The following is a 26,044-nucleotide window of genomic DNA, read 5'->3' as shown; positions in this document are numbered from 1 at the left end:
CTGGGGGGGCTCACTCACGTCCATGGGCGCCTCCCGCAAGGTGGATCCTGGCGGGGGCTGGCTTATGCCCATGGGCCCCCCCAGAGGTGGATCCTGGGGTGGGGCTCACTCACGCCCATGGGGCTGCTGTGGTCAGAGGCTGTATGGGGTGCCCTCGGCAGCCTTTCGGCCCATGGTCAGCGTGTGCATCCCCCCAAAACTGGAAACCACCCTGAGGAAGCGGGTGGCTTCAGGGAGGAGGTTCTAGGGCTGAGATCAGGAAGCTGTGGCCGCCAGCTGGCCCCGGGGTCCGCGGGGAGAGCCAGGAGGCAGGGGGCACCCCGTCGGCTCGGGACCTGCTTCCATCCTGCGTGCCCCTCGGCGGGAAAGGTGCTTCTTAAATGAAAATCAAGTCATTCTTAGAGACCTCTGATGTCCCAAGCAACAGGCTGTATTAAGAGCGGACCAAGCTCCGTATTTCTGCCCCTTTGGAAGGAGCAGCCTTGTGTCTGTCTGTCTGGATCTGGGGTAAAGCCACGGTTCGCCTGCTGGACGCTGCTTCAGCTTTGCGGTCGGCGGTCAGGCACACTTGTGGGTGCCCAGGGCCAACGGCCGCACGAGAAATCCTCCAGCCCCAAGGACTCGGAGCGGGCCTCCTGCCCACACGGGGCCCGGGAGCCACCCTCGCTGCTTGGACGGCCAGGCGCCCCGCCTGCTGGCGAGCTCGCGGAGCCTCATGCTGCCCTGGGTGCCGGCCGGCAGCGGCTGTGGGGCCTGGGCTCTGGGAGCGCGTCCGGTCGGGGCTGCCAGGAGCTGAGTCTGGGCCTTCTCGGGGGGCAGGCCCCCGCCTCCCCCTCACCGTCCTGGCTCAGCCCTGTGGCAGAGGGCAGGCGGCTGGGCATCCAGAGGACCCCTGCCTCCCAGGCTGAGGGTCATAGATGTCTCTGCAGGGTGTTCTCAGGCGTAGCTGGTAAATAGCAATCTTGCCTCCGGAGAAATTCCTTTGTCCCTTTTCGCTCCTTATCTCGGCTCTCCGGCCTGTGCTGGGTTGTCTGTAGGGTGTAATTCCTTTTTAGGTAACTCAGATACTTCTCTCTGGAGCAGGCCTAACAAGGCCTGGCTGCTGCTATTTTTAGCGGGCTGGGCAGCTCTGCGTGTCCTGGAGACCAGGGCCGCCCTCTCCTTACCACCTGCACAGCGTCAGGACAGGGCCTGGTTTTGTTTGGCTGCGTGGTGTGTTTTTGTTTTTATTTTTAATTCCCTCAGCTTTTCCTTGCCAAAATCTCTAATTCACTCTTTTCCAAAATATTTTCCTGAGCCTTCCTAGGAAAGAACCCGCGTGTTCCTATCAGCTGCCTGTTTCTCCCCTAGAGTTCGCAGGATAGAGTTCGCAGAGGCTCCTTTTTTCGGTAAAGGATGTTGGCCCGGCACGTGTGCAGATGTGGGCAGGATGGGAGCCCAGTTAGAGCCCAAGCTGCGGAGGCCCCGACCCTGACCCCCGGGGCCAGGAATCCCCTGCCCGTCCAGCTCCTGCTTCTCTGAGCTCCTTCCCACCAGTCGTGGCCTGAACTCACCGCCCACATCTTGGAGGGACTTTCCTGTCCGTCCTCAAGACAGCCGTGCCATCCTCCCCGAAGGGCTGTCCATCTAGGCTCCTTCCCGGAGGCGGGGGAGGCCTGCAGCTCTGACCTCAGCGGCCCAGAGAGCTCCAGGCCGGCCCTCTCACTCCTAGTCCCGGGGTCCCCCCGGTGACAGCTGGTCCTGCCCCCGCGGCACTTGTCATGGTGTTGAACTGGCACGCTGTCCGGTGCTTACTCTGCGTCCGCCCTGAGCACAGTGAGTGAGCAAGGCAGGCACGTGAGGAAGGGGGCGCTCAGGGAGCCTGGGGCAGCGGCGCTTGCTGCTGTTCAGTCGCTCAGTCGGGTCCGACTCTTTGCGACCCCATGGACTGCAGCACGCCAGGCCTCCCTGTCCTCCACTATCTCCCAGAGTTTACTCAAACTCATGTCCATTGAGTCGGTGATGCCATCCAACCATCTCATCCTCTATCGTCCCCTTCTCCTCCCACCTTCAATCTTTCCCAGCCATCAGGGTCTTTTCCAATGAGTCAGCTCTTCGCATCAGGTAGCCAAAGTATGGAGTTTCAGCTTAGGCATCAGTCCTTCCAATGAATATTCAGGACTGATCTCCTTAAGGATGGACTGGTTGGATCTCCTTGCAGTCCAAGGGACTCTCAGGAGTCTTCTCCAACACCACAGCTCAAAAGCATCCATTCATCGGCGCTCAGCCTTCTTTATGGTCCAGCTCTCACATCCATACATGACCACTGGGAAAACTATAGCTTTGACTAGATGGTTTGTTGGCAAAATGACGCCTCTGCTTTTTATTACAATGTCTAGGTTTGTCATAGCTTTTCTTCCAAGGAGCAAGCGTCTTTTAATTTCATGGCTGCAGTCAGTATCCACAGTGACTTTGGAGCCCAGAAAACAAAATCTGTCACTGCTTCCACTTTCCCCTTCTATTCACCATGAAGTGATGGGATCAGATGCCATGATCTTAGATTTTTGAGTGTTGAGTTTCAAGCCGCTTTTTTAAATCTCCTCTCTCACCTTCATCAAAAGGTTCTTTAGTTCTTCTTCACTGTCTGCCATTAAAGTGGTATCATCTGCATATCTGAAGTTGTTGATATTTCTCCTGACAATTTTGATTCCAGTTTGTGCTTCATCCAGCCTGGCCTTTCACATGATGTACTCTGCACAAGTTAAATAAGCAGGGTGTCAATATACAGCCTTGTTGTATTCCTTTCCCAATTTTAAACTACTCAGTTGTTCTATATCTGGTTCTAATCATTGCTTCTTGACCTGCATACACGTTTCTCAGAAAACAGGTAAGGTGGTCTGGTACTCCATCTCTTTAAGAATTTTCCACAGTTTGTTGTGATACACACAGTCAAAGGCTTCAGCATAGTCAGTGAAGCAGAAGTAGATGTTTTTCTGGAATTGCCTTGCTTTCTCCATGATCCAGTGAATGTTGGCAATTTGACCTCTTGGTCCTCTGCCTCTTCGAAACCCAGCTTGAACACCTGGAAGTTCTCAGTTCACATACTGTTAAAGCCGAGCTTGAAGGAGTGTAACCTTACTAGCATGTGAAATGAGTGCAATTATACAGTGGTTTGAACATTCTTTGGCATTGCCTTTCTTTGGCATTGAAATGAAAATTGACCTTTTCTAGGCCTGTGGCCACAGCTGAGTTTTCCAAATTTGCTAACATATTGAGTGCAGCACTTTCACGGCATCATCTTTTAGGATTTTAAATAGCTGAGCTAGAATTCTATTGCCTCCACTAGCTTTGTTCGTAGTGATGCTTCCTAAGGTCCACTTAACTTCACACTGCAGAATGTCTGGCTCTAGGTGAGTGACCGCACTATTATGGTCATCCAGGTCATTAGACGTTCCTTGTATGGTTCTCCTGAGTATTCTTGCCACCTCTTCTCAACCTCTTCTTCTCCTGTTAGGTCCTGCCTGTTTCTATTCTTCACTCTGCCTGTTCTTACATGAAGTGTTCGCTTGGTATCTCCAATTTTCTTGAAGCGACCTCTGGTGTTTCCCATTCTGTAGTTTTCCTCTGTTTCTTTGCTTTGATCACTGAGGAAGACTTCCTTATCTCTGCTTGCTGTTCTCTGGAACTCTGCCTTCAGATGGGTGTGAGTGCATCTCCTTTGCCTTTCCTTTCTCTTCTCTCCTCAGCTGTTTGCAGAGCGCCCTCAGACGACCATTTTGTTTTTATGTATTTCTTTTTCTTGGGGATGGTTTCAGTTGCCGCCTCCTGTACAAATTACGAACCCCATCCATAGTTCTCCAGGTACTGTGTCTACCGTATCTAATGCCTTGAATCTATCTGTCTCCTCCAGCGTATAGACATATGGGGTTTGATTTAGATCACACCTGAATGGCCTAGTGGTTTTCCCTACTTTGTTCAGTTGAAGCCTGAATTTTGCAATGCGGAGATGATGATCTGAGCCCTAGTGAGCTCCGGGTCTTGTCTTTGCTGACCGTATGGAGCTTCTCCATCTTCGACTGTGATCCCTGAAAGGCCAGGCAGCAGCCTGTGGTTTGTTCTGTGGCCTGCGACGGCCTTTCCTGCCGAGTGGGCCGCAGGAGAGGGTGCGCCCCGCGTCCGTGTCCTGGGCCCTGCCAGGGCACTGTCCACACGCGTGTGTGTGCGTGCACTCGTGTGTGCGTTCCCGTCACTGGCGTGTGCACGTGTGCATCTGCCTCCCGAGCCGTCTGTGGTCATCCTGTGCCCGTCGTCCTCTGGAGCCCTCGCCGCTCCCTGAGGCGCCTCCCGGCCCCTGGGGCTCAGGTGCCAGCAGGGCCTCGTCTCGCGGGGCCTTCCGTGGCGGGTGCTCTGCTCTGCGCTGTCTGGCGCGGCCGCCACTGTCCACGGTGGCCGGGCAGCCCTGCCGCTCAGCGTGGGCCCAGGCCACCAGCGTTCGGTGTGGTCGTCGGCATGCTGGGCTTGGGCCCTGCCCCGTGTTGTCTGTGTTACGTGTACACCTTCTGGGCTGTCGCTTTATTTCCCCATTTCGGCTTTCTTTTGGATTACTTCTCTTCTTCTTTCACGTTCCATTTGAAATCGTTTACGTTCCTGTTTTCCTGGCAGCTGTGGGTTTTGAGTCCCCTGCCTCTGGTTGACATCCTGCTCCTTCATGTGCCACGTGGACGCGCTGGGACCGTGTAGCTCTCCGAGCAACATGTGCTGTCCCTCCGCCTGCACTGGGGGCTCCAGCCGGCGGCTTATGGTTGCTGTAAACTATGAGTTATAGTTGCTACTTTAAATTAAGGGTCAGCACCCCGTCCCTTCCCCCCACCTTAGCCGGTCCAACCTGCCGCCTGGCCTGGGGTCAGGCTCCCGGGGCGGCCTCACCCCCTCGCATGGCCCCCACACCTGCCCAGCGGCGTTGCCTCGAAGCTGCCGGCCGTGGGGCCTGAGTCTGCACTGGTCCCCCGGTCAGCGTCTGCCCAGCCTGCTCTAGTGGAGCTCCACACGGGCTCACGGGGACAGAGCCCACCTGAGTTTACTCGTGAAAACGTTTGAAGGACGGTTGACTGAGTTGTGTGATTCTTGGCTTATACTTACTCGCATTGAGGATGTGAGCCAGAGCGTCCTTTTTATAAAAGGTGGTTCTGCCACTGCTCCACTTAGACGTTAGTTCTGGTGTGGGTGTCGGCGGTTCTGGTGTGGGTCTCTGGTTCTGGTGTGGGTCTCTGGCTCTGGTGTGGGTCTCTGGCTCTGGTGTGGGTCTCGGTGGCTGTTTCCTGGAGGCCTGGAGGACTGTGTCTTTCACTGGGGCGTGTCTGGGAGTCCGTTGCTCTGGGGTGATTCCTTCTGGTGCTCAGGCGCCCCTCAGTGTGGTTCAGCTCCCCTGCCTTGGGAGGCTTCCCTGGGCCCCCAAGTTTAGACGTGAGTTTAGATGTGAGCTCCGGGCCCTGCCTCGCTGTCTCCCCTGGGGACCGGGGTGCAGGGCTCCCCGCCTGCCCTCGCCACACCCGCCCCCGCCCCACCCCCGCCCTCTTCCTGAGGCTCTTTTCACTTTCTTGGGTTTTAGTGGCCTGTGCGGCCCTTGCTGAACTTTCCTCGAAGTTGATCCTCCCTCGGGCGCTCTGAAACGTGCTCTTCTCTTCTGGGACGATTTTGTCCTTTTCCCCATTTCTGTCCTGTGGTTGATCCCGTCTCTCTTTCGGGTTTCTTCTCCCCTCGGCGCCTGTTTGGATGTTCAGCTCTGTCTGCATGGGGCTCGCAGCTCTGGGCTGCTCTGTGCCTCTGTCGAGGGCGGGCCTCTTCCTGGGGGTGCTCTTGCCTCTCGGGCTGCAGCCCTGCAGGGACGTGCCCTCCCTCTGCCCGCCCCAGCGGCCTCTGTGCAGGGCGTGTTCCTGGCCTCACAGCACCCTCTTCTGTCCGTCAGGCAAAGCTGTACCGCCTGCTGTGGGCGAGGGGGTGCCTCCTCTGCCTCTCAGAGGGCCCGACTGCCCCCTGCTCCCCGGCTCACATTCCCTCTGCAGCTGGCCCGTCCTCCTTGTGGCCCTGCTCTGCAGAAGCGGGGCCTCCTGGCGCCCTGCAGCCAGGCCCGTGGACCCTGCCGGGCTGAGTGTTTCCTGCCGTCTGCAGCCGCCTCGGGCCTTCCCTGCCCAGGGTTGGAGTGTGACTGCGCCGTGTGGACCGGTCACCAGGCTGCCGTTAGATCCAGAAGCTGTGAGCCCAGCGACCTACACCCCTCCCCCCGCCCCTCACCTTTTCTGCTCTGTTTCTCCGGGCTGCTTCGATTCCGTTTGGATTGAAAGTTGGTTTGGGTTTTCGCGTGGGGGCCTCTCTGTACCCGCTTCTCAGCCGGAAGCTCTGGGTTCCCATGTGGCCGCGCAGGGTCTAGTCCCAGGGGCTCCCCTCCATTTCTTGGCTTGACGTTTCCCTGAGCGGGGCTTGCCCTCCCGTTTCCCCAGAGACGCAGGAGGGAAGGAGGGCTTCATTTTCTTCATCCACTGGTTTTCAGAGGGGTGTCCTGACTCCACTCTGACTGACATGTGGGGGGAGGTTAGTGTCATCACGAACTCATGGATCTAAGTGTGTGTGTGAGTGTGTGTGTGTGTGTGTGTGAGTGTGTGTAGCCTGTCCTGGGTGAACCGGGAGTGCTGGTTAAACTCTGATGTGGCATCAGGCTCCTCTCCCACTTCCTGCAGGGCCCCCCAAACCCCCCTGACACCCCCCCACCCCGATGCTCCTTGTGGGGCCAGGCTCCTCTGAACCTGCTCTCTCCCCCGAGCCCCGTTCCTAGCTGTGCGTTCGTCCCCAGCCTGCCCAGGGAGAGCCTCTGTGGACCCCGTGTGGCCTCTGGCGTGGAGGGTGTGTGGTCTGCAATCTGCGGAGACGGGCGTGGCGGCTGCTCTCCCGACGCGCGGGGCCCCTCTCGCAGGCGTCTGTCTCTTCCCTCCCCGAACGCGTGGTGGTGAGGACCTGTCACTTCAGCACCTTCGTTCTCAGGCGAGACGTGCCTCTGTCTCCTCCTGTCCACTCCCGCGTGAGCTCATCCGGCGCCTCATCGTGGCTTTTGAAGCACCCTCTCCCCTCCTCTGTGTGGAGGGGTCTCCCCACTGGACCCTGAGGCGGGTGTGCCGGGCATGCGGGCCACTGGGGGCTCCCCGACGTGTGGAGGGGCGCAGGTGGGCTATTTTTGGATCCTTCATTTTTTCGACTCTGACCTGGGATCAGAGTCAAGTGTTTGAGGAGTTTGATGTCATGTGAATAGTGAATTCTGTGCCTTAAAAGGCCACTTCAGTTCAGACCACGACAGAGTGAGTGGTCTCGTGAGGGAGACGCATGCGGGCATGAAGGCGGGCAGCAAATCCCCGCCCAGAGGGACGCGACCGGCCCGAGGCGGCTGCTTGAGGGGTCACGTCCTGGGCTCCCTGAGTCGCCGCGGGGCGTCCTGGAAAGCGTCGCTCGGCCCTCCCTGGGGACTTGGGTGTGGTTGTTGCCAGACTCTGGTGACCCACAGCCTCTGTGCACCTCGTGGCAGTGTGACCTGCAGGAGCCCACGTGAGAGCCCTGCCCGTCTCTGGGGTCCCTTCTGCCCTTCCCGCCCCCGGACTGGAGCTGGGCCTGAGCTGCAGGGCAAGGGGGACTGGGCCCAGAGGACGCAGCCCTGAGTGGGGTCATGAGCGGCCAGCTTCCTCGGGATGACCTGTGCGTGTCCATGCCCTCCCCGTTTGTGCAGCTCCTGGCGACCAGGGGGAGCCGCTCGGGGGGACCCTGGGCCCCTCGTGAAGGTCTGCCTTGTGTGCTGTCCCAGGTGGCAGCCGCGGCGGGGACAGCCGTGCACACCACGCAGCTTTTGGTGGCTTTCACGTGACTATGCTGTCTCGTCACTCGTTCCTGGGCCTGAGGCCAGGCCGTCTGGTGACCTGACCCAGGCTGCCCCGGGCCTCTTCTGACGGGGGTCCCTCGTGCCCTTTGTGGCCCCGGCCCGGCCCCGGGCCCAGAAGCCAGCCCGCAGCCTGCCCTGGTTGTGGAGGTGGTCTGCTGCACGAGTGCCTGGGTCCCTGCCCGGCTGTGGGGTGTTGGGTGAGGCGTCCACTGGGAGGCGTGCTGCCTGTTTCCTTGAGCCCTGAGGCTGGAGTCCAGGTACGGGGGGGTCCAGGCAGGCCTGTGTTGAGGAGGCAGTGAAAGCGCCCGGGTGAACATTCTGTACCCTGCTCAGACGGAACGCAGGTGCGAGCCGGGTGTCACCGCGTGCCCTTCCCTGAGGGCACGCCCGGGTCTGGGCACACTCCCTGAAGCTGGACATGCCACCCACCATCTCAGGTCAGGGGGCAGCTGCTGCCGAGCGAGGCTTCCTTCTGCCCCTGCCTGGCACTCTGCGCTCCGCTCCAGGGCCTGGCCCCACGTCCCTTCCCCCCGGCCGGCTCTCTGGTCAGCTGGTTGAGCCCCAGGTGCAGCCCCTTCCTGTCGGGGACCTACCTCACTGCCCTGTGCCCAGAGGAGCCGTGTCTCAGCCCGTTGACCACAGCCCATCTGCCCACGGCTCGCTGACCTCTGGGCAGGACGTGGTGGCCGAGGCTGGGTGCAGGCGGTGTGGGAAGCAACACTGTGGCCCTGGGGTGGGTCGCCTGCTGTGGGAGGCCTGCCTCTGGGATGGTGGGCGGGGGAAGCCAGGGTGGCTCCGGGGCTCGGTGGGCGCTGCACCAAGGGCAGAGCAGAGCGGAGGACGGGCGGGGCGCGGGCGTGGATGGCCGGGGCCCTGCTCTTCCCCAGCGCCGGCCTCGCTGTCTGTCCCGGCCACCCTGCCCTGGCTGCTGCCTCGTGGACGTCCTGGCACTGCTGCCCATTCCCCAGCTGTGGGCGCCCCAGGGGGTGGGGCCACGACCTCCGGGTCCCCCCGTGAGCCCGTGTGGGTCCACACCTGCCCCGGTGACCCGAGGGTCGCTCCCGACGCCCAGCCCGTTTCAGGTCCCAGGGGAGAGGCGGGTCTGGGCCGTCGCCCGAGTCAGGACTCTGTGCAGGGAGGGCTGCAGGGCGGCCGCGCCGCTGGACGGCTCCCTCTCAGGAAGGCTCTCCCCCTCAGGAAGGCTCTCCCCCTCAGGCTGGCTCCCCGACTCAGGACGGCTCCCCCTCAGGACGGCTCCCTCTCAGGACAGCCCCCCCTCAGGAAGGCTCTCCCCCTCAGGCTGGCTCCCCGACTCAGGACGGCTCCCCCTCAGGACGGCTCCCACTCAGGACGGCTCTCCCTCAGGACGGCTCCCCCTCAGACTGGCCCTCCCTCAGGACGGCTCCCCCTCAGGACGGCTCCCCCTCAGGATGGCCCTCCCTCAGGACGGCTCCCCCTCAGGACAGCCCTCCCTCAGGATGGCTCCCCCTCAGGACGGCTCCCCCACTCAGGACGGCTCTCCCCCCCTCAGGACGGCTCCCCCTCAGGACGACTCCCCCTCAGGACGACTCCCCACCTCAGGACGGCTCCCCCTCAGGACAGCTCCCCACCTCAGGACGGCTCCCCCACTCAGGACAGCTCTCCCCCCCTCAGGACGGCTCCCCCCGCCTCAGGACGGCTCCCCCTCAGGACGACTCCCCCTCAGGACGACTCCCCACCTCAGGACGGCTCCCCCTCAGGACGGCTCCCCCCACCTCAGGACGGCTCCCCCTCAGGACGACTCCCCACCTCAGGACGGCTCCCCCACTCAGGACGGCTCCCCCACTCAGGACAGCTCCCCCTTAAGGACAACTCCCCACCTCAGGACGGCTCCCCAACTCAGGACAGCTCCCCCACTCAGGACAGCTCCCCCTTAAGGACGGCTCTCCCTCAGGACGACTCCCCACCTCAGGACGACTCCCCACCTCAGGACGGCTCCCCAACTCAGGACAGCTCCCCCTTAAGGACGGCTCCCCCCTCAGGACGGCCCTCTTGTACTCCTGGCAGAGCCTCCAGGCTGCAAGGCTGCAGCTCCGAGGAGGGCTCCGTGGTTGAGGTTGAATGACAGGCGGGAGGCGCGGCTGGGCGCTGCCTTGGGGCCAGTCTGGTTGGCGCCCGGAGTGGACCCTGGTGACCAGGGAGATGCTGCAGGCCCGGCCCCGGGGGCTGGGCTGAGCCAAGCCCGGGGCAGTGGGCCCGCCGGCTCTGCTGCCTGCCACTGCGTGGCTGCTCCCAGTTCCGCTGACCGCTGCAGCTTGTCCACCTCGCCAGGGGGTGGGCTGGGGTTCAAGTGCGAGTGGGCGTGAGACAGCGCCTGCCCTCGCGGCCAGCTCTGCTCCTCCTGTGCTGTGTTAGTCGCTCAGTTGAGTCTGACTGTCTGTGGCCCCGTGGACTGAGGCCCGCCAGGCTCCTGTGTCTGTGGGATGTGGGTCGCCATTCGCTTCTCCAGGGGATCCTCCCGACCCAGGGATTGAACCCAGGTCTCCCGCATTGCAGGCAGGTTCTTCACTCTCTGAGCCACCAGGAAAGCCCTGCTGCCTCCTAGATGGTGGGAAACATGCACACACGTGTGCACAGCCCCGAAACACACATACGACATGCGTGCACCCGCACCCCCGCGGGGCCACAGCAGTGTCAGGACGGCTGTCCTCTGGGCCCTGCCCGCTGCTCTGTGGCCGACACAGGACCTCCCGCCATGGCGGGGACACCAGCGTTCCTGAGAGACCAGGAGCTCCCTGAGCCTCAGCACAGGGCCCGGGGGTGGGGCCGCCCTGACGCCTGCCTCTCCCCACAGGTCGTGCACGCTCACAGGCCGCACTTCCTGGCCCTGACGCCTGCCTCTCCTCCACAGGTCGTGCACGCTCACAGGCCGCACTTCCTGGCCCTGCACTGCCAGGAGTTCGGAGGGAAGAACTATGAAGCGTCCATGTCGCACGTGGACAAGTTTGTCAAGTAAGTCTGGGGGCAGCTGCCTGGCCTCCGCCTCCTCCTGGGGCGAGGTGGGTGTGGCTGGGGGCGAGGGGCACAGCCCCACCTGAGGGCCAGGCCCGGGGCTGGGGCGCCTTGCCAAAGAGAGGGCATGGCCCGGGGGTGGGGGTGGGGGAGCAGTGGGATGGCTGTGCCCCAGGGTTAAAGGCCATGGCACCTGTGGGCTCAGAAACGTCAGCCCCAGGTCCAGGCCGAGATTCCGTCATGTGGCCTGATGGCTGTGAGCCACCTGCTGCCGCTAAGAGCAAACAGATGGACGGACCGATGGACAGATGGACTGGGTGTCCACTCAGAAGCTCACAGCTTGTTGGCCGCAGTGGGATGGGCACAGAGCGCCATCGTCCATGGGAGGCGCGCCCTGTGGCTCTGTGGGAGTCAGCCCTACCCAGAGCCTCCCAGAGCCGCCCGGGGACAGGGACGCGGACCTGGGAGCCAGACGCGGGGGTGGGCAGGAGCGGGCCCGACGGCAGGCGCCTCTCTGCTCTGTGTCCCCCAGGGTGGGCGCCGCCCCCGACCTGGACTCCAGGCACTGTGACAGCTCCCGCTGGTGGAGGGGGCGGTGGTGCTTCTGAGGCAGCTGTGGGGGGTGGGCATCGGGCCGGGGGGCGTCCAGCCTGGGGCCAACCCCGAGGCCGAGTCCCGCAGCTGTCACTGGCCTCAGTTCCCCTGTGGACGCTCATAAGTCACTCATGTTTTCAGCTGTCACATTGTGGGGTCATTTGTTAAAAAACAGATTTTTAAAAACTACCAAGTTTTCCCCAAATAACCTATAACTTAAAGCAATTTTAACCAAAATGTCTTCTTAGCGCTGAAACTAATACTAGAGTCACCGTAGAGGAGCAAGGGTCAGGGCTCGCCACAGTGATTCCGCAGCACAGTGAGGCCCCCCGTGTGTGGGGGCAGGGCGGCCCCCCGTGGGCTGTGCAGGAGCCCGCACGTCGCCCCCGGCTGCGGCCAGTGGCAGGTGGCTCGGGAGCGCACCGCGGGGTCCTGGGCCAGGAAGCCGTGAGCCTGGGTCCCCGCCCTGCCCTGGTCCCCCCACCCCGCCTTGGCCAAGTTCCAGTTGACCCAGAGCGAGGTCGAGAGGCCTCAGGGTGGTCCGATGGTCCGAGGGTGAAATGCAGGAGAGCATCAGGGCAGAGGCTTCTTCAGAAGGTGTGCAGGTCCAGCAGAGGAAAGACAGGCACGCTGGGCCGTGGTGACGTGAGAGTCTTCATCAAAAGGCGCTGTAAACAAAGTCAAAGTTTAGCCACACTTGGGAAAAGATATCTGCAATGTACTTGACTGACAAAATTGTCAGTGTTTAACTATCTAAAGAACTCTAACAGGTCCACGAGACGAGAACACTGGGGAAGCCGGGCATTCAGAGACAGGCAGACACGGCTGCAGGGCCTCGCCTCCATGCTCACGCGCCACACGCTCCCGGTCCCCTGCTATCCTCCTGCTGGTGTTAGAGACGCATCATTCCTGCCCAAGTTGTGCGTAACACGCGTGTGGCTGTTTTTGCTCTGACCCAGTCAGCTATGTTTTTCAAAGGTTAAAAAGGGCAGGAACGTGTCCCCTGTGTGGCCACCTGTCGCTCCCGGGGCACGGCCTTGTCTGCACGGTCAGCTTTCTCTCCGCACCGTCTTCCTTCGACCTGAGAACGTTAACATGTATCTCAGCACAAGTTGCTGCTCATCAGTTATCTCAGCTTTTGTTTGTCTGAAGAAAGCCTTTGTCTTCGTTTTTGAAAGGCGTTTCTGTTGGAAACAGAATTCTGGCCTGTCCGCTTTCCCCTTCAGTGCTGTAAGGGTGCTACCCCCTTGTCCTCTGTGCGGCCTTGTCCCTGAGCAGAATGGGCCGTTGTTCTGGTCTTCATCTTCTGTGGATAGTGCATCTTTTCCCCCAACACCAAGTTTGTCTTTCTAGCTGGTGTGTAGCAACTCGATTGTTTTGCTTTAGTTTGATTTTCTTTGTGTTTCTTTTGCTTGCAGTCCTTTGAGCTTTTCCAACCCGTAGGTTCATAATTTTATTGAAATTTCAGGAAAGCCTGTGCGTTGTTCCTTCCTTTCTCTTTGTTCTCAGACTCCCACTTCTGATGTTAGACTGTCACGCTGTCTCTACAGCTGTTTCAGATTTTTTCAGTTCATATTTTTCTTCTTTGTTTCAGTTTGGATAGTCCTGTCTTATAGTCACTAATCTATGCTCTCTTTTTTTACATCTCCATCTGGTCTTATGTCCATTCAGTGAATTTACTTCTGGTGCTGCAGTTGGGGCTCTAGAAGTACCATTTATGTCCATGTTTTCCTTACCTCTCTGCACGTTTTCCTATAAATCTTCGGTGATATTTATAGTAGCTCTTTCAAATTTCCTTTCAGTGAATTGCATCACTTTTGTCCTTTCAGGGTCCGTTTCTGTTGACTTTCTTGTGGAGCATGGGTCCCGTTTGCCGCTTCTCGGCATGCTGATCTTGCAGGCTGTCATGCCTGCACCCCGCCTGTGCCCACAGGCACGCTGGGGCTTGTCTGGCAGGCGGCCAGGGCTCGGGCACTAGTCTGACCCCCTCAAGGCTGGTCCTCTCGGCCCTCCTCCCCACTCCTTCCTGCCTCTTCACTTCTCAGAGCTGGAACCCCCTTCTCCCCACCCCCGGGTGGAGGGCCAGTGGGTCACACGGCAGCCGTGTCGCCTTCCCTTGCCGGGCAGTGTTGGGGTGCAGCCCTCGGGGGGTCAGGCACCCCCATCTGTCCAGAGCCATCGCAGACCCCAGGGGTGCGTGGCGGCTGCACTCCAGGCACGTCTTAGAGATGGGCCTCCCCCTCCCGCTTCCTTCCCCATTCCCCGTGGTTTCCAGGCGGCCGTTCCTGCCCCCATAAGCGCTCCTGTGGGACAGGGAGCGCCTGCGTGACGTGTGTGAAGACGTCCCTCTTCCTTCCAGGGAGCTGCTCTCCAGCGACGCGATGAAGGAGTACAACCGGGCGCGGGTCTACCTGGATGAGAACTACAAGTCGCAGGAGCACTTCACGGTGAGCGTGCTCTGCCTCGGCACGGGGCGGGCCGTGCGTGGGTTCCACGTGACGGTGGGGGCACCACAGACACCAGCCCTCGCTGGCGTGACGGCCAGGGATGTGCTGGGTGCGGAAACAGGTGGGCGTCTCGGGGCAGCAGAGCTGGGCAGCTCTGGGTGGCTGTTTCTGCTTCCGGGGTCTGCATCTGGTGGAGAGGGGTATCAGTCAGCTCGTCAGGGGACGGGGCCTTGTTTCTCGGGCACAGACGCCGTGGCCTCAGCAGGGAGGGAGTGCCCGCTGTCTGTCCACCTGTCTCTCTCACACAGCCCTGTGGAAGTTTTCTGTAGCTTTTTGAAATGCTCAGTTGTCGAATTCTCTGTGGTCTGCTTGGAGTCACCTGCCGTGCCGTGCTGATGCAATAACTGCACTCCTGCAGCCAGATGCTTGGTGGGGTGAGGAATGGTTCACGGTGGAGGCGCCTGGGGGCTAAGAGAGCTCCACTGTGGTCTTGCCTCATCCCTGGAGGTTTATCTCAAAAAGGGGTTTCTCAATTTGCAACGGAAAGCAGAAACCTGCATCAGAGCATTCCCATCACTCAGCATCTTCCCTGGAGGAGTGACCGTCGTGCAGACGGTTGTATGTAAGGAAGATCATGAAAAATTATTTGCCAGTGAAAACTGGAAGTAATTTTAAGTACCCAGAATTAGACATTTTCACACTGTGGACGAGCCACCTGGCTGAATAATCTGCAGCCGCTACAGATGACGTGCCCAGAAGACCCTGCCTTCCGGTTGGGCGTTGAGGTGTCGAGGCCACGCCCCTCCTGTTCTTCCCGGACCGTCGGAGCCTCGGCCTCCCACGCCCGCCTTTCCCTCTCTTGTCCAGTACACTGATGGCGCGATCGTGACAGGGCCATCCTGCTTGGTTTCAGCCCGGGAAGGCACTCGAGGTGGCGCCTCCTTGGGCAAGACTGACCCCACACCGGACGCCAGCCCGGACATGGGACAGCCCGGGTCTGAGGTCCCCGAGGCTGTGTCCCGGGGTCCCCGGGACCGGACAGGGTCTGGAGGCGAGGCCGGAGGCCGGACCTGCCCAAGGCGTGTGGGGGCCCTGCTCCCTGCCTGCTTCACCCCACGGGCTGTGGCCTGCTCCCTCCCAGCGCCGCCATCAGCAGCCGTGGTCCTGCGTGGCTGTGTCTCCCGGGTGGGAATGCCCGCAGGGCTCCACACCCCGGTCCGGACCTCCCTCTGGACGTGCTGCCTCGGGGGAGGCGTGCATTTGGCAGGAACGGTCTGAGATGAAGGCCTGCCGGGCCCTGGCCCTGCGTGCCGTCCACCACCCCCTCACAGTCGTGCGTGGAGCCACCTTTGCCCGGCCCTCTGCCGTCCTGGTGGAGGGGCCTCTGTGCCCCTGCGGTTCTGGGCACGGCTGGGCAGCCATGTGGCCACCCCTTCGCCCCAGCCTGCTGGCCTCTGCCTGTCAGAGGGAGGGAAATTTAATTTTTACAAGATTAATTGCGTTGGAGTAATATTTTTAGCTGAGTGTGGTTCAAATAATAGGCCATTAATTGAAAAAGGAAATTGAAATGAATTTATCTTGTACATAAATGCTGTCACAGGTATTAATAGGGATCAGAAAATAGTAGCCTGTTCCCAGAAAGGGGGTGAACCTGCAGCTACCCCTGGTGATGAGCACGAGGTAGGGGCCCCAGAGCCCGCAGCAACAGTAAGGGGCGGGCTCTGGTTGGGGGGTGCAGCCTCTCAGCAGGGGACTGCAGGTCCTGGTCTCTACCAGGAGGTGGCAGCAGAGCAGCACTTCTCATTCCAGCTGGAGCTGCTGGAAGCGCGGATTTTAGACTTAAAATGATAACGCTAAATTCTGTCTGCTCCCAAAGACCATCCTGAGTGGCCGCTCACTGAAGCAGGTGGCTCATGTGGTCCACTCGGGCCTGAGGAGACAGAGCGTCCCCCACTGGCCATCCTGGGCGGCTCCGATCCCTCTGACCTGCCCACTGGCCAGGCCCCGCCTGCCTGTTCTCTTTTGGGAGGTCTGCTCCTTCTGAGGTGCCCCAGCCTCCCACCCGCCCGTCCTGCTCCTGAGAACTCGCCGACTGTCCTCACAGGCTGACAGCCCGGCCCCTGGGTGGACGCAGCCATGCGTGAGCTGGACGGGCTGGCTGGAGCTCACAGGCTGGCCCAGCCCCCTGGCCCCTGGACCCCCGCCTCGGGCTGCGGACACCTTGCTGGGCTGTGTTGGCCTTCTGCCCTCTGCGTCTGCCCCTTGGATCTAGAGTCTGGGAGCAGCAGGTCTGTCCCTGAGCGGCCCGGGCCTGGGCCTGCTTCAGCACCTACCAGCTGCTCGGCAGACTGTCTGAGAGGGTGGGCGGGGCCCGGATCTCAGTGGGCGGCCTTGCGCGCCTGGAAGACCGCTGGTTGGGTGGGTTTCCCCGGTGCTGGGGGTCTGAGCCTGGGGCCTCCCCTTTGGAGTCGGGGAGATGGAAGGCTCATGCATAGTTCGGGAGGTGGGGGCTGGTATGAGATGGAAGCCATGGGCAATGGAGTAAGACCCCACAAGGAAGGGGCTGCCCCCCAGGTGCCTGCCCTCCCTGGCCCTGATCCCCGCCCCGGTCTCCCTGAGCGGACGTGGGCGTCTCTGTGCCCAGGGGTCTGGAGAGGGCGCTGCTCTGGGCGGGGAGGGGGCTGTGCAACTGACCCCATGCTGGACGGCTTCGTCCCAGTGTTGTCCGTGGTGCAGTGGAAAGCGCCCTGGGTTTCCTGGCCAACTTCCACACCCGACACCCTGGTGGTTTTGTGTTTGTCCAGAAGAGCCAGGATGGCCCAGTTTTCATCCCCCATGAGGCTCAGACGCTGGCTCTGTCCCCTCCACACCAGGTACGCCGTCAGGGGACCCCGGGAGCCCCTTGCACTGTGACTGGGGGGCCCTGAGGCCCTGCCCACCAGCTCCCTGCTCCCAGAGCCCCTCCTGGGGCAGCTCCCGGGCCCTGGCACCACCTGCTGGGGACAAGCCTGGTGGGGGCTGCGAGGCGTGGGGTGAAGCCTGTGGCCACATGCCTGGCGGGTCCTCAGCTGCGCGTGCAGGGCGTTGGCAGATGCAGGAGACAGGGCGGGCAGGGCTGACCCTCCTGGCCTGTGGCAGCCCCACCCAGTGCAGGCGCCGAGGCCAGGCTCCCGAGGGCTCTGCGCCCAGCTTTGACGAACACAGCATTGCCCTAGAGCATGGAGGTTCTGACTTCCCCTCAAATCTCTGGAAGTGGGTTCCATGTGGACCGATGGGTCAGCGTGCTGGCCCCTGCCTCCCGAGTCCCTGGGCTGCGCGGCTGCACCTGGAAGATGGAGGCAGTGCTGCCCACAGCCTGGCTGGCCCCCCGCTCCCCTCACCAGCTTCCATCATCCCCACCAGCCTGGACCCTGGAAAGAAGCTCCTGGGCTTCGTGGGTGGGCGAGAGTGTGGCCAGGCCCAGTCCCAGAGACATGGACTCGCAGTTCTGGGGGTCTCCTGGGACTGGGCCCTGTTGGCAGGGGGACATTGGAGAAGGGCTGTCTCAGGTCCCCCCAGGAAGCCCCCTCCCTCCCCGCTGACGCTGTGCTGTGCAACCCGCTGCCCCTGGTCACTGGGCGAGCAGCCCCCGACGGCCTGACTGTGTTTCTTCCTCGTGGTCAGACCAGGAGGCCCAGGTCAGGCCCTGGCGTCCGGGGTTGGGGGTCTGTTCACACCGAGGGGTCCCTTCCTGCCCTGGGGGGCCTGCCGTGCTCCCACTGGTGGCTGGTGTCCACTCTGGTGGCTCCTGGGCCCAGGGTGCCTGGGCAGCAGGTCACCAACAAACCGGCTCCTTCCTCTCCCCTCAGCGCCGTGTTGGGGGGCTTTTTCTGCTCCTCACTGGGGGCGCACAGGCCTCAAGGGTCCGCACTAGCCCCGTGGTCTCCTCCAGTAGGGTCTGGGCCTGTCCTCCAGCCCAGGGCACCTGGAGGGCGCCTGCTGGAGGGGGTGGGGTGGCACCGGCTCTTTTCCTCCCTGCCCCCCACCCCCTGGCCTGATGCCCGCTCCTTCCAAGGGTTCACCCTGCTCCGCAGCCTCTTCCTGTCTGCTCTCCTGGGTAAGACTTTGGGGGAGATTTACGCAAATTGATGGCATTGGCTGCAGCTCTTTGGTCCGAGGAAGGGCAGAAAGGCACCGGCCTCTCGGATGCAGGACGGCCTGCGTTAGCCCCTTCGGCCCCGCCTCTTGCCCCGCCCGCAGGTCCAGACAGGCCTGATAAAGTGAGGGAAGCAAGATTGGTTTTCCGAGGGCGCGGGGCCCTCGGCGCTCAGCTAAATCACGGCTGCCGGCCTCGGGGGCGGGGGCGGCCGCTCCCCCTGCGGCGGGCAGCCCCGCGGGACGCGGTGATGTGCCGCCCAGCAGCGGCAGGGCTGAGGGAAGGTGAAACTGTCATATCGATCTTTTTAGCACTAAAATATGAGCCACTTTACTCTGCTCCCCGCTGCTGTGATGTGAAAAATAATAACTTGGGTCCAAATTAAAAATATTGATCTCTGGAAGGTGCTGGAAGTAAATAAACACCTTCCGAAGTTTTCGGGTCAGCCGAGAGACGGCACTCGGCAGTAAATGTGTCCACGTGTCAGAGTCCAGGGTTCTTGATCTGTTTTTTCTTTAAATTGATTTTTCATTATTTACTTCCTAAAAGTGTTGGAATCTGGTCCTCTACTGTTAAATCCCAGTGTTTGGGCAAATCATTTCTTTGGGGCTTATAAGGTGCTCCTAATCCACTCCTCATTGATTGATTGATTTTTGACTCAATAAGCGTGCGGGCCCGGCCTTATTTAGGGCTTCCATCATAATTTTTTATGCATTTAGGCTCGACTTTTTTATTTCCCTCTAGTGCATGAGCCGCGTTGGGCTAGCCGGCGGGGAGGACAGTTGCCACAGGCTTGGTTTGCCTCCAGGTGGTGTCCCGCGGAGCTGGAGCTGCGTGTGTCCTGGCCGCGGGCTTGTGGCGGGGCTGAGCCCTCCCCGGCCTCTGAGTGCCCCTTTGCACACAGGGGGTGACACGGGGGTCGGAGAGCCTCCTGTGACTGCGAGCGCGAGTCTGCGACGCTGTGGTCCCCGGTGGAGCTCCCCTGTGGAGGCCCTGAAGCTTGGGTGCGTCCGGGTCACCATGAGGCCGGAAGGTGGGAGGGTGGGGGCCGCCCGGGACAGACAGGAGGTGTTATGTGGCGCCTTCTGCATGGCCGTTGGGTGAGACCGTGCCTGGGAAGACCTGGGACTTACAACAAGGCACCTGGCCGGCGGTGTGTCCAGCCGCCCCGAGAGCCAGCAGCCGTGTCCATCTGGAGCCCGGGACAGGACGCCGCCAGGCAGGGGAGCTCCCTGAGCCAGACCGGGGCGGGGGTAGAGAGAAGGGGGCGGCGCTGGGGGCTCTGGGGGGCTGGTGCAGGCCCACCCTGTGCTCTGTTCTTGAGGCTGTGCCACGGTGTTGGTGATGCTGCTGAGACACGGGAACCATGTGTGTGGGGCTGTGTCTGCCCCTCAGGTCCTCCAGGAAGGCCTCCAGGAGCCTCCCGGCTCCCTCACTGACCCACGGGTGCCCTGAGTGGATGGAGGAGGCCAGTGGGGACGTCTCTGCCTCACCTGGACTTGAACCCCGACCAACAGGCCGCTTCAGAGCCTGGCCTGAGTGCTCAGGGTCCTGCCCCACCCAGGCCAGGGCAAATTGGGAGGATGGGTGGACGTTCCCAGAGTGGCCGGCATGCTGGCCAGAGGGCAGGAGGGCCACTGGCTAGGGCACCGGGCTGTCAGTGGCCCCTCGACAGAGGCCAGAGCCTGTGGGGGTCTCATGGGCTTGTTGGGAGGGAGGGGCTGCTTTTCTCCTTCCTGGTTTGGAAACTGTGGAGTGAGGGGGATGCAGCAGTGGTCGCTGCACCCACATGGGAGGGGCAGGGCCCTGGTGAGACGGTGGCCTGCCGGGGTTTGGGTGGGAGGCAGGCTGAGCCCAGCCACCCGGGACATGAGGCCAGCTCCCCGGGGGCTGCGACGACCCCTCCTCAGCAGGGTGCTCGTCTTGAGTTCCACCCACCCCTGAGTGTCCAGTCCGGGATCATGTTTTCCAGCTGATGCCCTTTCCTGGATCACCAATACCTGCCCCTCGCCTTGGGCACCACCTCCCTTGAGAAGCCAGGTTTCAGATGAGAATGCATGTCTCAGAGGCTGGTGTGCCCATAAGGTGCGCCCAGGAGGCTTGCTGGCTGCAGGAAGAAGCTCTGGGTTGCTGCTCTCCATTTCCCACCAAAGATCAGAGGACTTCCCCGCACAGCTACAGAAGGGCCCACACTGGCTGCCGCAGCCCAGGCCCCACTCACACCTGGCAGTTACGGAGCCCAGGCCACAAGTACCGCCTCCCGAGAGCAGGGCCGGCTATTACCAGCGGGGGTGTGGTCCAGCGTCCCAGGCACCAAGGTGCCGTGAAGCCATCCGTGTGGCCACAGGACGTGCGTGTTGTGCTCCGTGTGCTGGGCCTGCTGCGGGTGCCACGGATGCAGAGACACAGGCCAGAGGCCACAGGCCACCCGTAACGCTCACACTCTGCCCTCTGGAGCTTGCACACTCCAGTGAGCACAGGTGCACGCACACGACACTCAGCCTGCATGGGACGCAGACACGCTGCACGTGACCCCTGCACGCGACGCACGCTGCACGTGACCGCTGCACGCGACGCACGCTGCACGTGACCCCTGCACGCGACGCACGCTGCACGTGACCCCTGCACGCGACGCACGCTGCACGTGACCCCTGCACGTGACCCACGCTGCACGTGACCCCTGCACGTGACGCACGCTGCACGTGACCCCTGCACGTGACCCACGCTGCACGTGACCCCTGCACGTGACCCACACTGCACGTGACCCCTGCCTACGCGTGACCTGACACCCTCTCTCTGTGCCTGGTGGAGCTTGCAGAGCCCAGGAACAGGCACACTCTGTGTGGCTACAAGATTGAAAGAGTGGGTGTGAATGCGTCCAGTGCCCAGTGCCACCCGCAGGCCTCTTGGAGATGGGAGTGGAGACCAGACTGCTCTGAGGAGGCCACGTTTAGTGGGGCCAGGAGGGCGTGCAGGAGTGGGCAGGGAAGGGGGAAGGTGGTCGTGTTTGCACGAGGCCACGGCAGATGTGGAGATGGGCCACGGGCTCCGCTGGGGATAGCATGCTGCTGGCCATGGGTGCATGGTCCTGGATGATGTGCTGGCCCTGAGGCCGTGTCCTGCCCGGGGAGCCCACCCCGGTGACTGAGGAGGGCTGAGGGTATGAAAGACCCAGCACAGAGGCCTCACGGGGGGTGACCCTGAGTGAGGAGAGGAATGGGCCATGGGTGGGGCCCTGGCAGTGCCCACTTCCCAAGGCCATACCGAGAGGCAGAAGACAGACCTCAAGCTCTGGCATGCCAGAATTCCCATCCAGAATCCCACCTGGCAGCCTCTGAACACACAGGGAGGAAAAAAGGAGAATTGTGTTTCAGAAGCATCAGGCTTTCACAGTGTGTCCCTGGTGCCTTGGTCAGGAAGCTGTGGTGCTCTACCCAAGGTCCAGAAAGCCCGGAACGCAGGGTTTTGAGCAGCCAGCTCCCTGGAAGTGGGAGCAGGGCCCAGACATGGAGTGGGTGCCTGCAGCTGGACCAGGTGTCTGCCAGGCCCTTAGCAGAGGCCGTACCCGGCTCCCTGGGCATGAAGAATGGGTGCCCTTGCCTTCAGCTCTGCAGATGCTGATGTGTGCCCCCCTGTGCCAGGCCCGCCTCTCTGCTCTCAAAGGAGCCCCCAGGTCAGTGGTGAAGGAGCTCCCGGGGGAGAACCATGTACCCTGCGGGAGTAGTCAGCTGGCTGAGTTTCTGAGAGTCTCCAGGAAGGTGAGACTGATGTGCAGAAACACGGAGATGAGGTTTAGACAGTGTGTGAATGAAGCGTGATAAATGTGTCTTAAAGATCTCAATTAACAAAAAAGGAGGCAGTAATGAAGTCCAAGGAAAACAAAGAGCTGTTCAAGACAGGAAAAGCAGTTGTAGTGTAGTAAGTGGTTCTATTGTGAAGAGCATTCTAAAGTTATAATGATGTGAAGACTGATTAGTAGTTTAAATAAAAATGTGTTTTTATCCCGAGGATGGGGCTCAGGGATTGTGTGTGTGTGTGTGTGTGTGTGTGTGTGTGAGTCCGTGTGTCAGGCATGTGAGTGAAGGAAGGTGCTAAAAAGGGATTAAATCCTCATTTTCCACAGCAGAGAAATCAATAGTTAATATTGAAGACTAGGAAATCAAGAAGTAGCATTGTAAGCTTTAGCAGTATGGAGGTAAATACCAAAAGAAAACAATTAAAAGAAAATAATGGCCTCTGGGGAGTAGAACATTGAAATTATCAGTTCAGTTCAGTTCAGTCGCTCAGTCGTGTCCAACTCTTTGTGACCCCATGAATCACAGCACGCCAGGCCTCCCTGTCTATCACCAAGTCCCGGAGTCCACCCAAACCCATATCCATCGAGTCGGTGATGCCATCCAACCATCTCATCCTCTGCCGTCCCCTTCTCCTCCTGCCCTCAGTCTTTGCCAGCATCAGAGTCTTTTCCAATGAGTCAACCCTTCGCATGAGGTGGCCAAAGTATTGGAGTTTCAGCTTCAACATCAGTCCTTCCAATGAACACCCAGGACTGATCTCCTTTAGAATGGACTGATTGGACCTCCTTGTAGTCCAAGGGGCTCTCAAGAGTCTTCTCCAACACCACAGTGCAAAAGCATCAATTCTTCTGGCGCTCAGCTCTTTATAGTCCAACTCTCACATCCATACATGACCACTGGAAAAATCACAGCCTTGACTAGACGGACCTTTGTTGGCAAAGTGATGTCTCTGGTTTTTAATATGCTATCTTGATTGGTCATAACTTTCCTTCCAAGGAGTAAGCGTCTTTTAATTTCATGGCTGCAGTCACCATCTGCAGTGATTTTGGAGCCCAGAAAAATAAAGTCAGCCACTGTTTGCACTGTTTCCCCCTCTATTTGCCGTGAAGTGGTGGCACCGGATGCCCTCGTCTCCGTTTTCTGAATTATCAGGGCACTGCTGTTTTTCCATAATAAGCCGTGCAGAACTGTAACTTTTCAGACAAACTTAAAAAAAAAGCAGGAAGAGACTCCCTCCCTTGATGGTGACCTCAGAGAAGACGTGCAGTGGTGGCAGGGAGGTGGCGCACGGGTCTGGGGTGTGGAGGCAGCGGTGAGACGTGGTGGCAGGTGGGGCTGTGTGTTGGCTCGGGAAGGCAGCGGTGGGCAGTGGAGGTGGCACGTGGGTCTCTGTGCCCTGGTGCAGGGAGAAGGCCTGCGGCGGCAGCCGGCAGGTCGTCCCGGCTCTCTGAGCACAGGCTGATTGTAAGAGACTGCAGGGAGGGAGGAGGCTGGGGTCCTGGAGATTCCTCAGCATCAGGAATGGGATTTGCTTGTGAATGTGAATTTGAACAGTTTTGGGGAAGAGGTGAGGCCGCCAGAAGGGCAGAGAAGGGACAGATGGGTTGTGTGGAATGCGAAAGGCATATCACAAGGCTTTGAAGTTCTGGTTGAAGTCAGTGCACAGAGTGGGCCAGAAGTAGGGGCCCACTGTGATTTTATTTTCTCTCTCTGTGCTGTCTTCTCTCTGAGCCCATGCCACCCAGGGCATGTCCCCTAGCCAACACTATGGAGAAATGGGCTGAACCCAGGAGGTGAAGACAGTGCAGGCTGAGCCTCCTGGGATGAGGCGGCCAGCGTGTGGCCAGTCCTGGAGTACAGCTCACGACCACCGCTACCTACCCCCGCCGCACGCACTTTACTCCAGCTGTCACGCAGCTCCTCCATGTATGCATCAGCCTCTCTGTGCTGTACTTCTGAAGACACAGTCCAGAGCCAAGGGCAAATTGTTTGAGGTTTGAGATCAACTTTACTGAACTGACTGCATTGAATGTAATGGGAACAATGTCTTCTTCAGGGAAAAACAATACAAAATGAAGTGCTTTCGTGAATAGTCACTTTGGATTTGCTAAGAAAGTAAAATCAAAGCGAGTCACTACTTCTGATTTGTTAATGTAAAGTATTTAAAATCTAGTCCTGTAGTTACAGCTGGTAAGCTGTCAATTTGCAAATGACTTAGGTGGAAAATGAATTTAAATGATCTTGCCATTTATAGTAGCATCAAAACATGAAACATTTAACTTAGGCCAAAGAGAGAGCCACTACAACATACTGCTCAGAGAAGCTAAAGAAGATGCGGAGAAGCATACCATGTTCATGGATGGAAAGGCTCAATGTTGTTAAGATTTCGTTTCCCCCTAGATCTATGTAAAGATTCAGTGCAGCACCAGTTAAAATCAGGGCAGCCTCTTTTTCTTATGGAAATTAACAAACTGGTTCCAAAATTTATATGGAAATGTTCAGAACCTAGGATAGCCAAAACAACTTTGAAAATGAACAGAGATTGAGGAGTTACACTGCCTGATTGAGATTTATTATAAATCTGCAGAACTCAGGACAGTGCAGTCTTGCTGTGAAACCAGAGGAATAGATCATGGACCAGAGAATTTAGAAACAGATCCCCCACTGATTTTTGATGAAGGTATTGGGATAGCTCAGTGGGGAAGACAACCTTTCCCTAAATGATGATGTAAGCAATGGCTATGTACAAGGGAGCCTCGACCCTCACTTCGAAACTTGTGAGAATTTAACTCTGAAACTGTAAAACGTCTGTAGGGACATGTAGGAGGAAATCTTAGTGACTTTGGCTTTGGCAAGGGAAAGTCACTCAGTCGTGTCCAGCTCTTTGTGACCCCATGGACTATATAGTCCATGGAATTCTCCAAGCCTTTGGCTTTTGCAAAGATTCCTTAAATATGACACAAAAAGCAAAAAGTATTACTAAAGAAAAAGTTAGCTATTGCGCTTCATCAAAATGAAACATTTGTTCTTCAAAAGATACAAAAATAGTTTACAGCCAAGAGAAAATATTTGCAGAAATCTGTGATTAAGGAATTTATCTCCAGTGCTACATGTAAAGATCCATTACAAACTAGTACTAACCAGACAACTGAATTTCTGGAAGGTCTGAACAAACTCTTCACCAGAGGAAGTACAGGAATGGCACGTGAGCATATGCTCAGCGCCGTTCCTCAGTGGAGCTAAAGCGAATGGAGAGCACGCTGCTCACTAAGGATCGCAAGTGTCCAGTCTCGGCTACAGTGAAAAGACCGACCATATCCAGTGCTGGGGGGCGTGGGGAAGAGCCGGACCTGTCAGATGTCGCTGGGGAGGGCGTGGGGGGCGCGCTGGGAAGCGCCTGAACAGTTAAAAGCTCAGCGACCGTGAGACCTCACCGTCCCACCTCCAGGCGCCCACCTTGGAGAGATGCAGGCGCATGTCCACATGGGGCTGGACACAGGTGTTTGTGGCAGCTTCACCCCCAGGCTGCGGACCACGCAAGCGTCTGCCAGCAAGTCTGCACCAGCTGCGGGACCAGCTAAGCGCCGCCGGCAGAGGCAGGCGAAGAACAGCTGAGACGCGGGAGCGCGGCGGCGTCAGCGTGAGGCCGCCCTCGGAGGCCGCCGTCGGGCTCCGGTCCGTGTCACCCTCTACACGCCGCGCCCACAGTTCGGAGAATGGCAGTTGTCCGTCCATAGCGCTGTGAGCAGTCACGTGGCTAATGGCTGAGAGGCAGTCAAATTTTAAATTACTTAACTGAACAAGAATATTTCCGTTACCAGCTGACTCCACGTAAAAGCCACCAAACGGCTGTGTGTGTCTCATGGTCAAGGAAACCGAACGCTGCACAGGAAGTAATAGCAGAGTGCGCGTAACTCTGTGCGCTGTGCAGCTCTCGCGAGGATAAAAGTCACCCTTTAGGTTAAGTAAGGCTGTCTGGGTCTTGGGTGTAGCTCTGCTCCAACTCAGTCAAATAGTGTTCACTTTGCTGCGCGTTTTCTCCCGACCTCAGGCGGGCGGACGCGGTCTTCTGGCGTGGAGTCCGCCCTTTTGGTCATCATTTGCAGTGGAGCCATGGTCTGTAGTGGGAGACTTGGCAGCTCCGTGGTGCCAGGAGGGGTCCCCATGGCAATGGGCAGCTGCC

At 59.4% G+C, this 26,044-nt stretch overlaps 1 protein-coding gene across 4 annotated transcripts in view; it reads left to right on the top strand.

Annotated features, from left to right (window-relative positions):
* Positions 1-26,044, top strand: part of INPP5A (inositol polyphosphate-5-phosphatase A) — a 145,805-nt gene that overhangs the window by 59,191 nt on the left and 60,570 nt on the right. For 2 of the 4 annotated variants that reach the window (XM_070363979.1, XM_070363980.1), the window contains exons 3-4: positions 10,731-10,888; positions 13,842-13,929. In XM_070363979.1, the coding sequence (XP_070220080.1) occupies positions 10,731-10,888; positions 13,842-13,929 (246 nt within the window). The remainder of the gene's footprint in view (positions 1-10,730; positions 10,889-13,841; positions 13,930-26,044) is intronic. The other 2 variants (XM_070363981.1, XM_070363982.1) reach the window with 1 other exon arrangement.

The sequence above is a fragment of the Bos mutus genome, chromosome 26, assembly GCF_027580195.1.
Source record: "Bos mutus isolate GX-2022 chromosome 26, NWIPB_WYAK_1.1, whole genome shotgun sequence".
In the NCBI taxonomy this organism is placed as follows: Eukaryota; Metazoa; Chordata; class Mammalia; order Artiodactyla; family Bovidae; genus Bos; species Bos mutus.
This window is presented reverse-complemented; position numbering and strand designations above follow the sequence as displayed.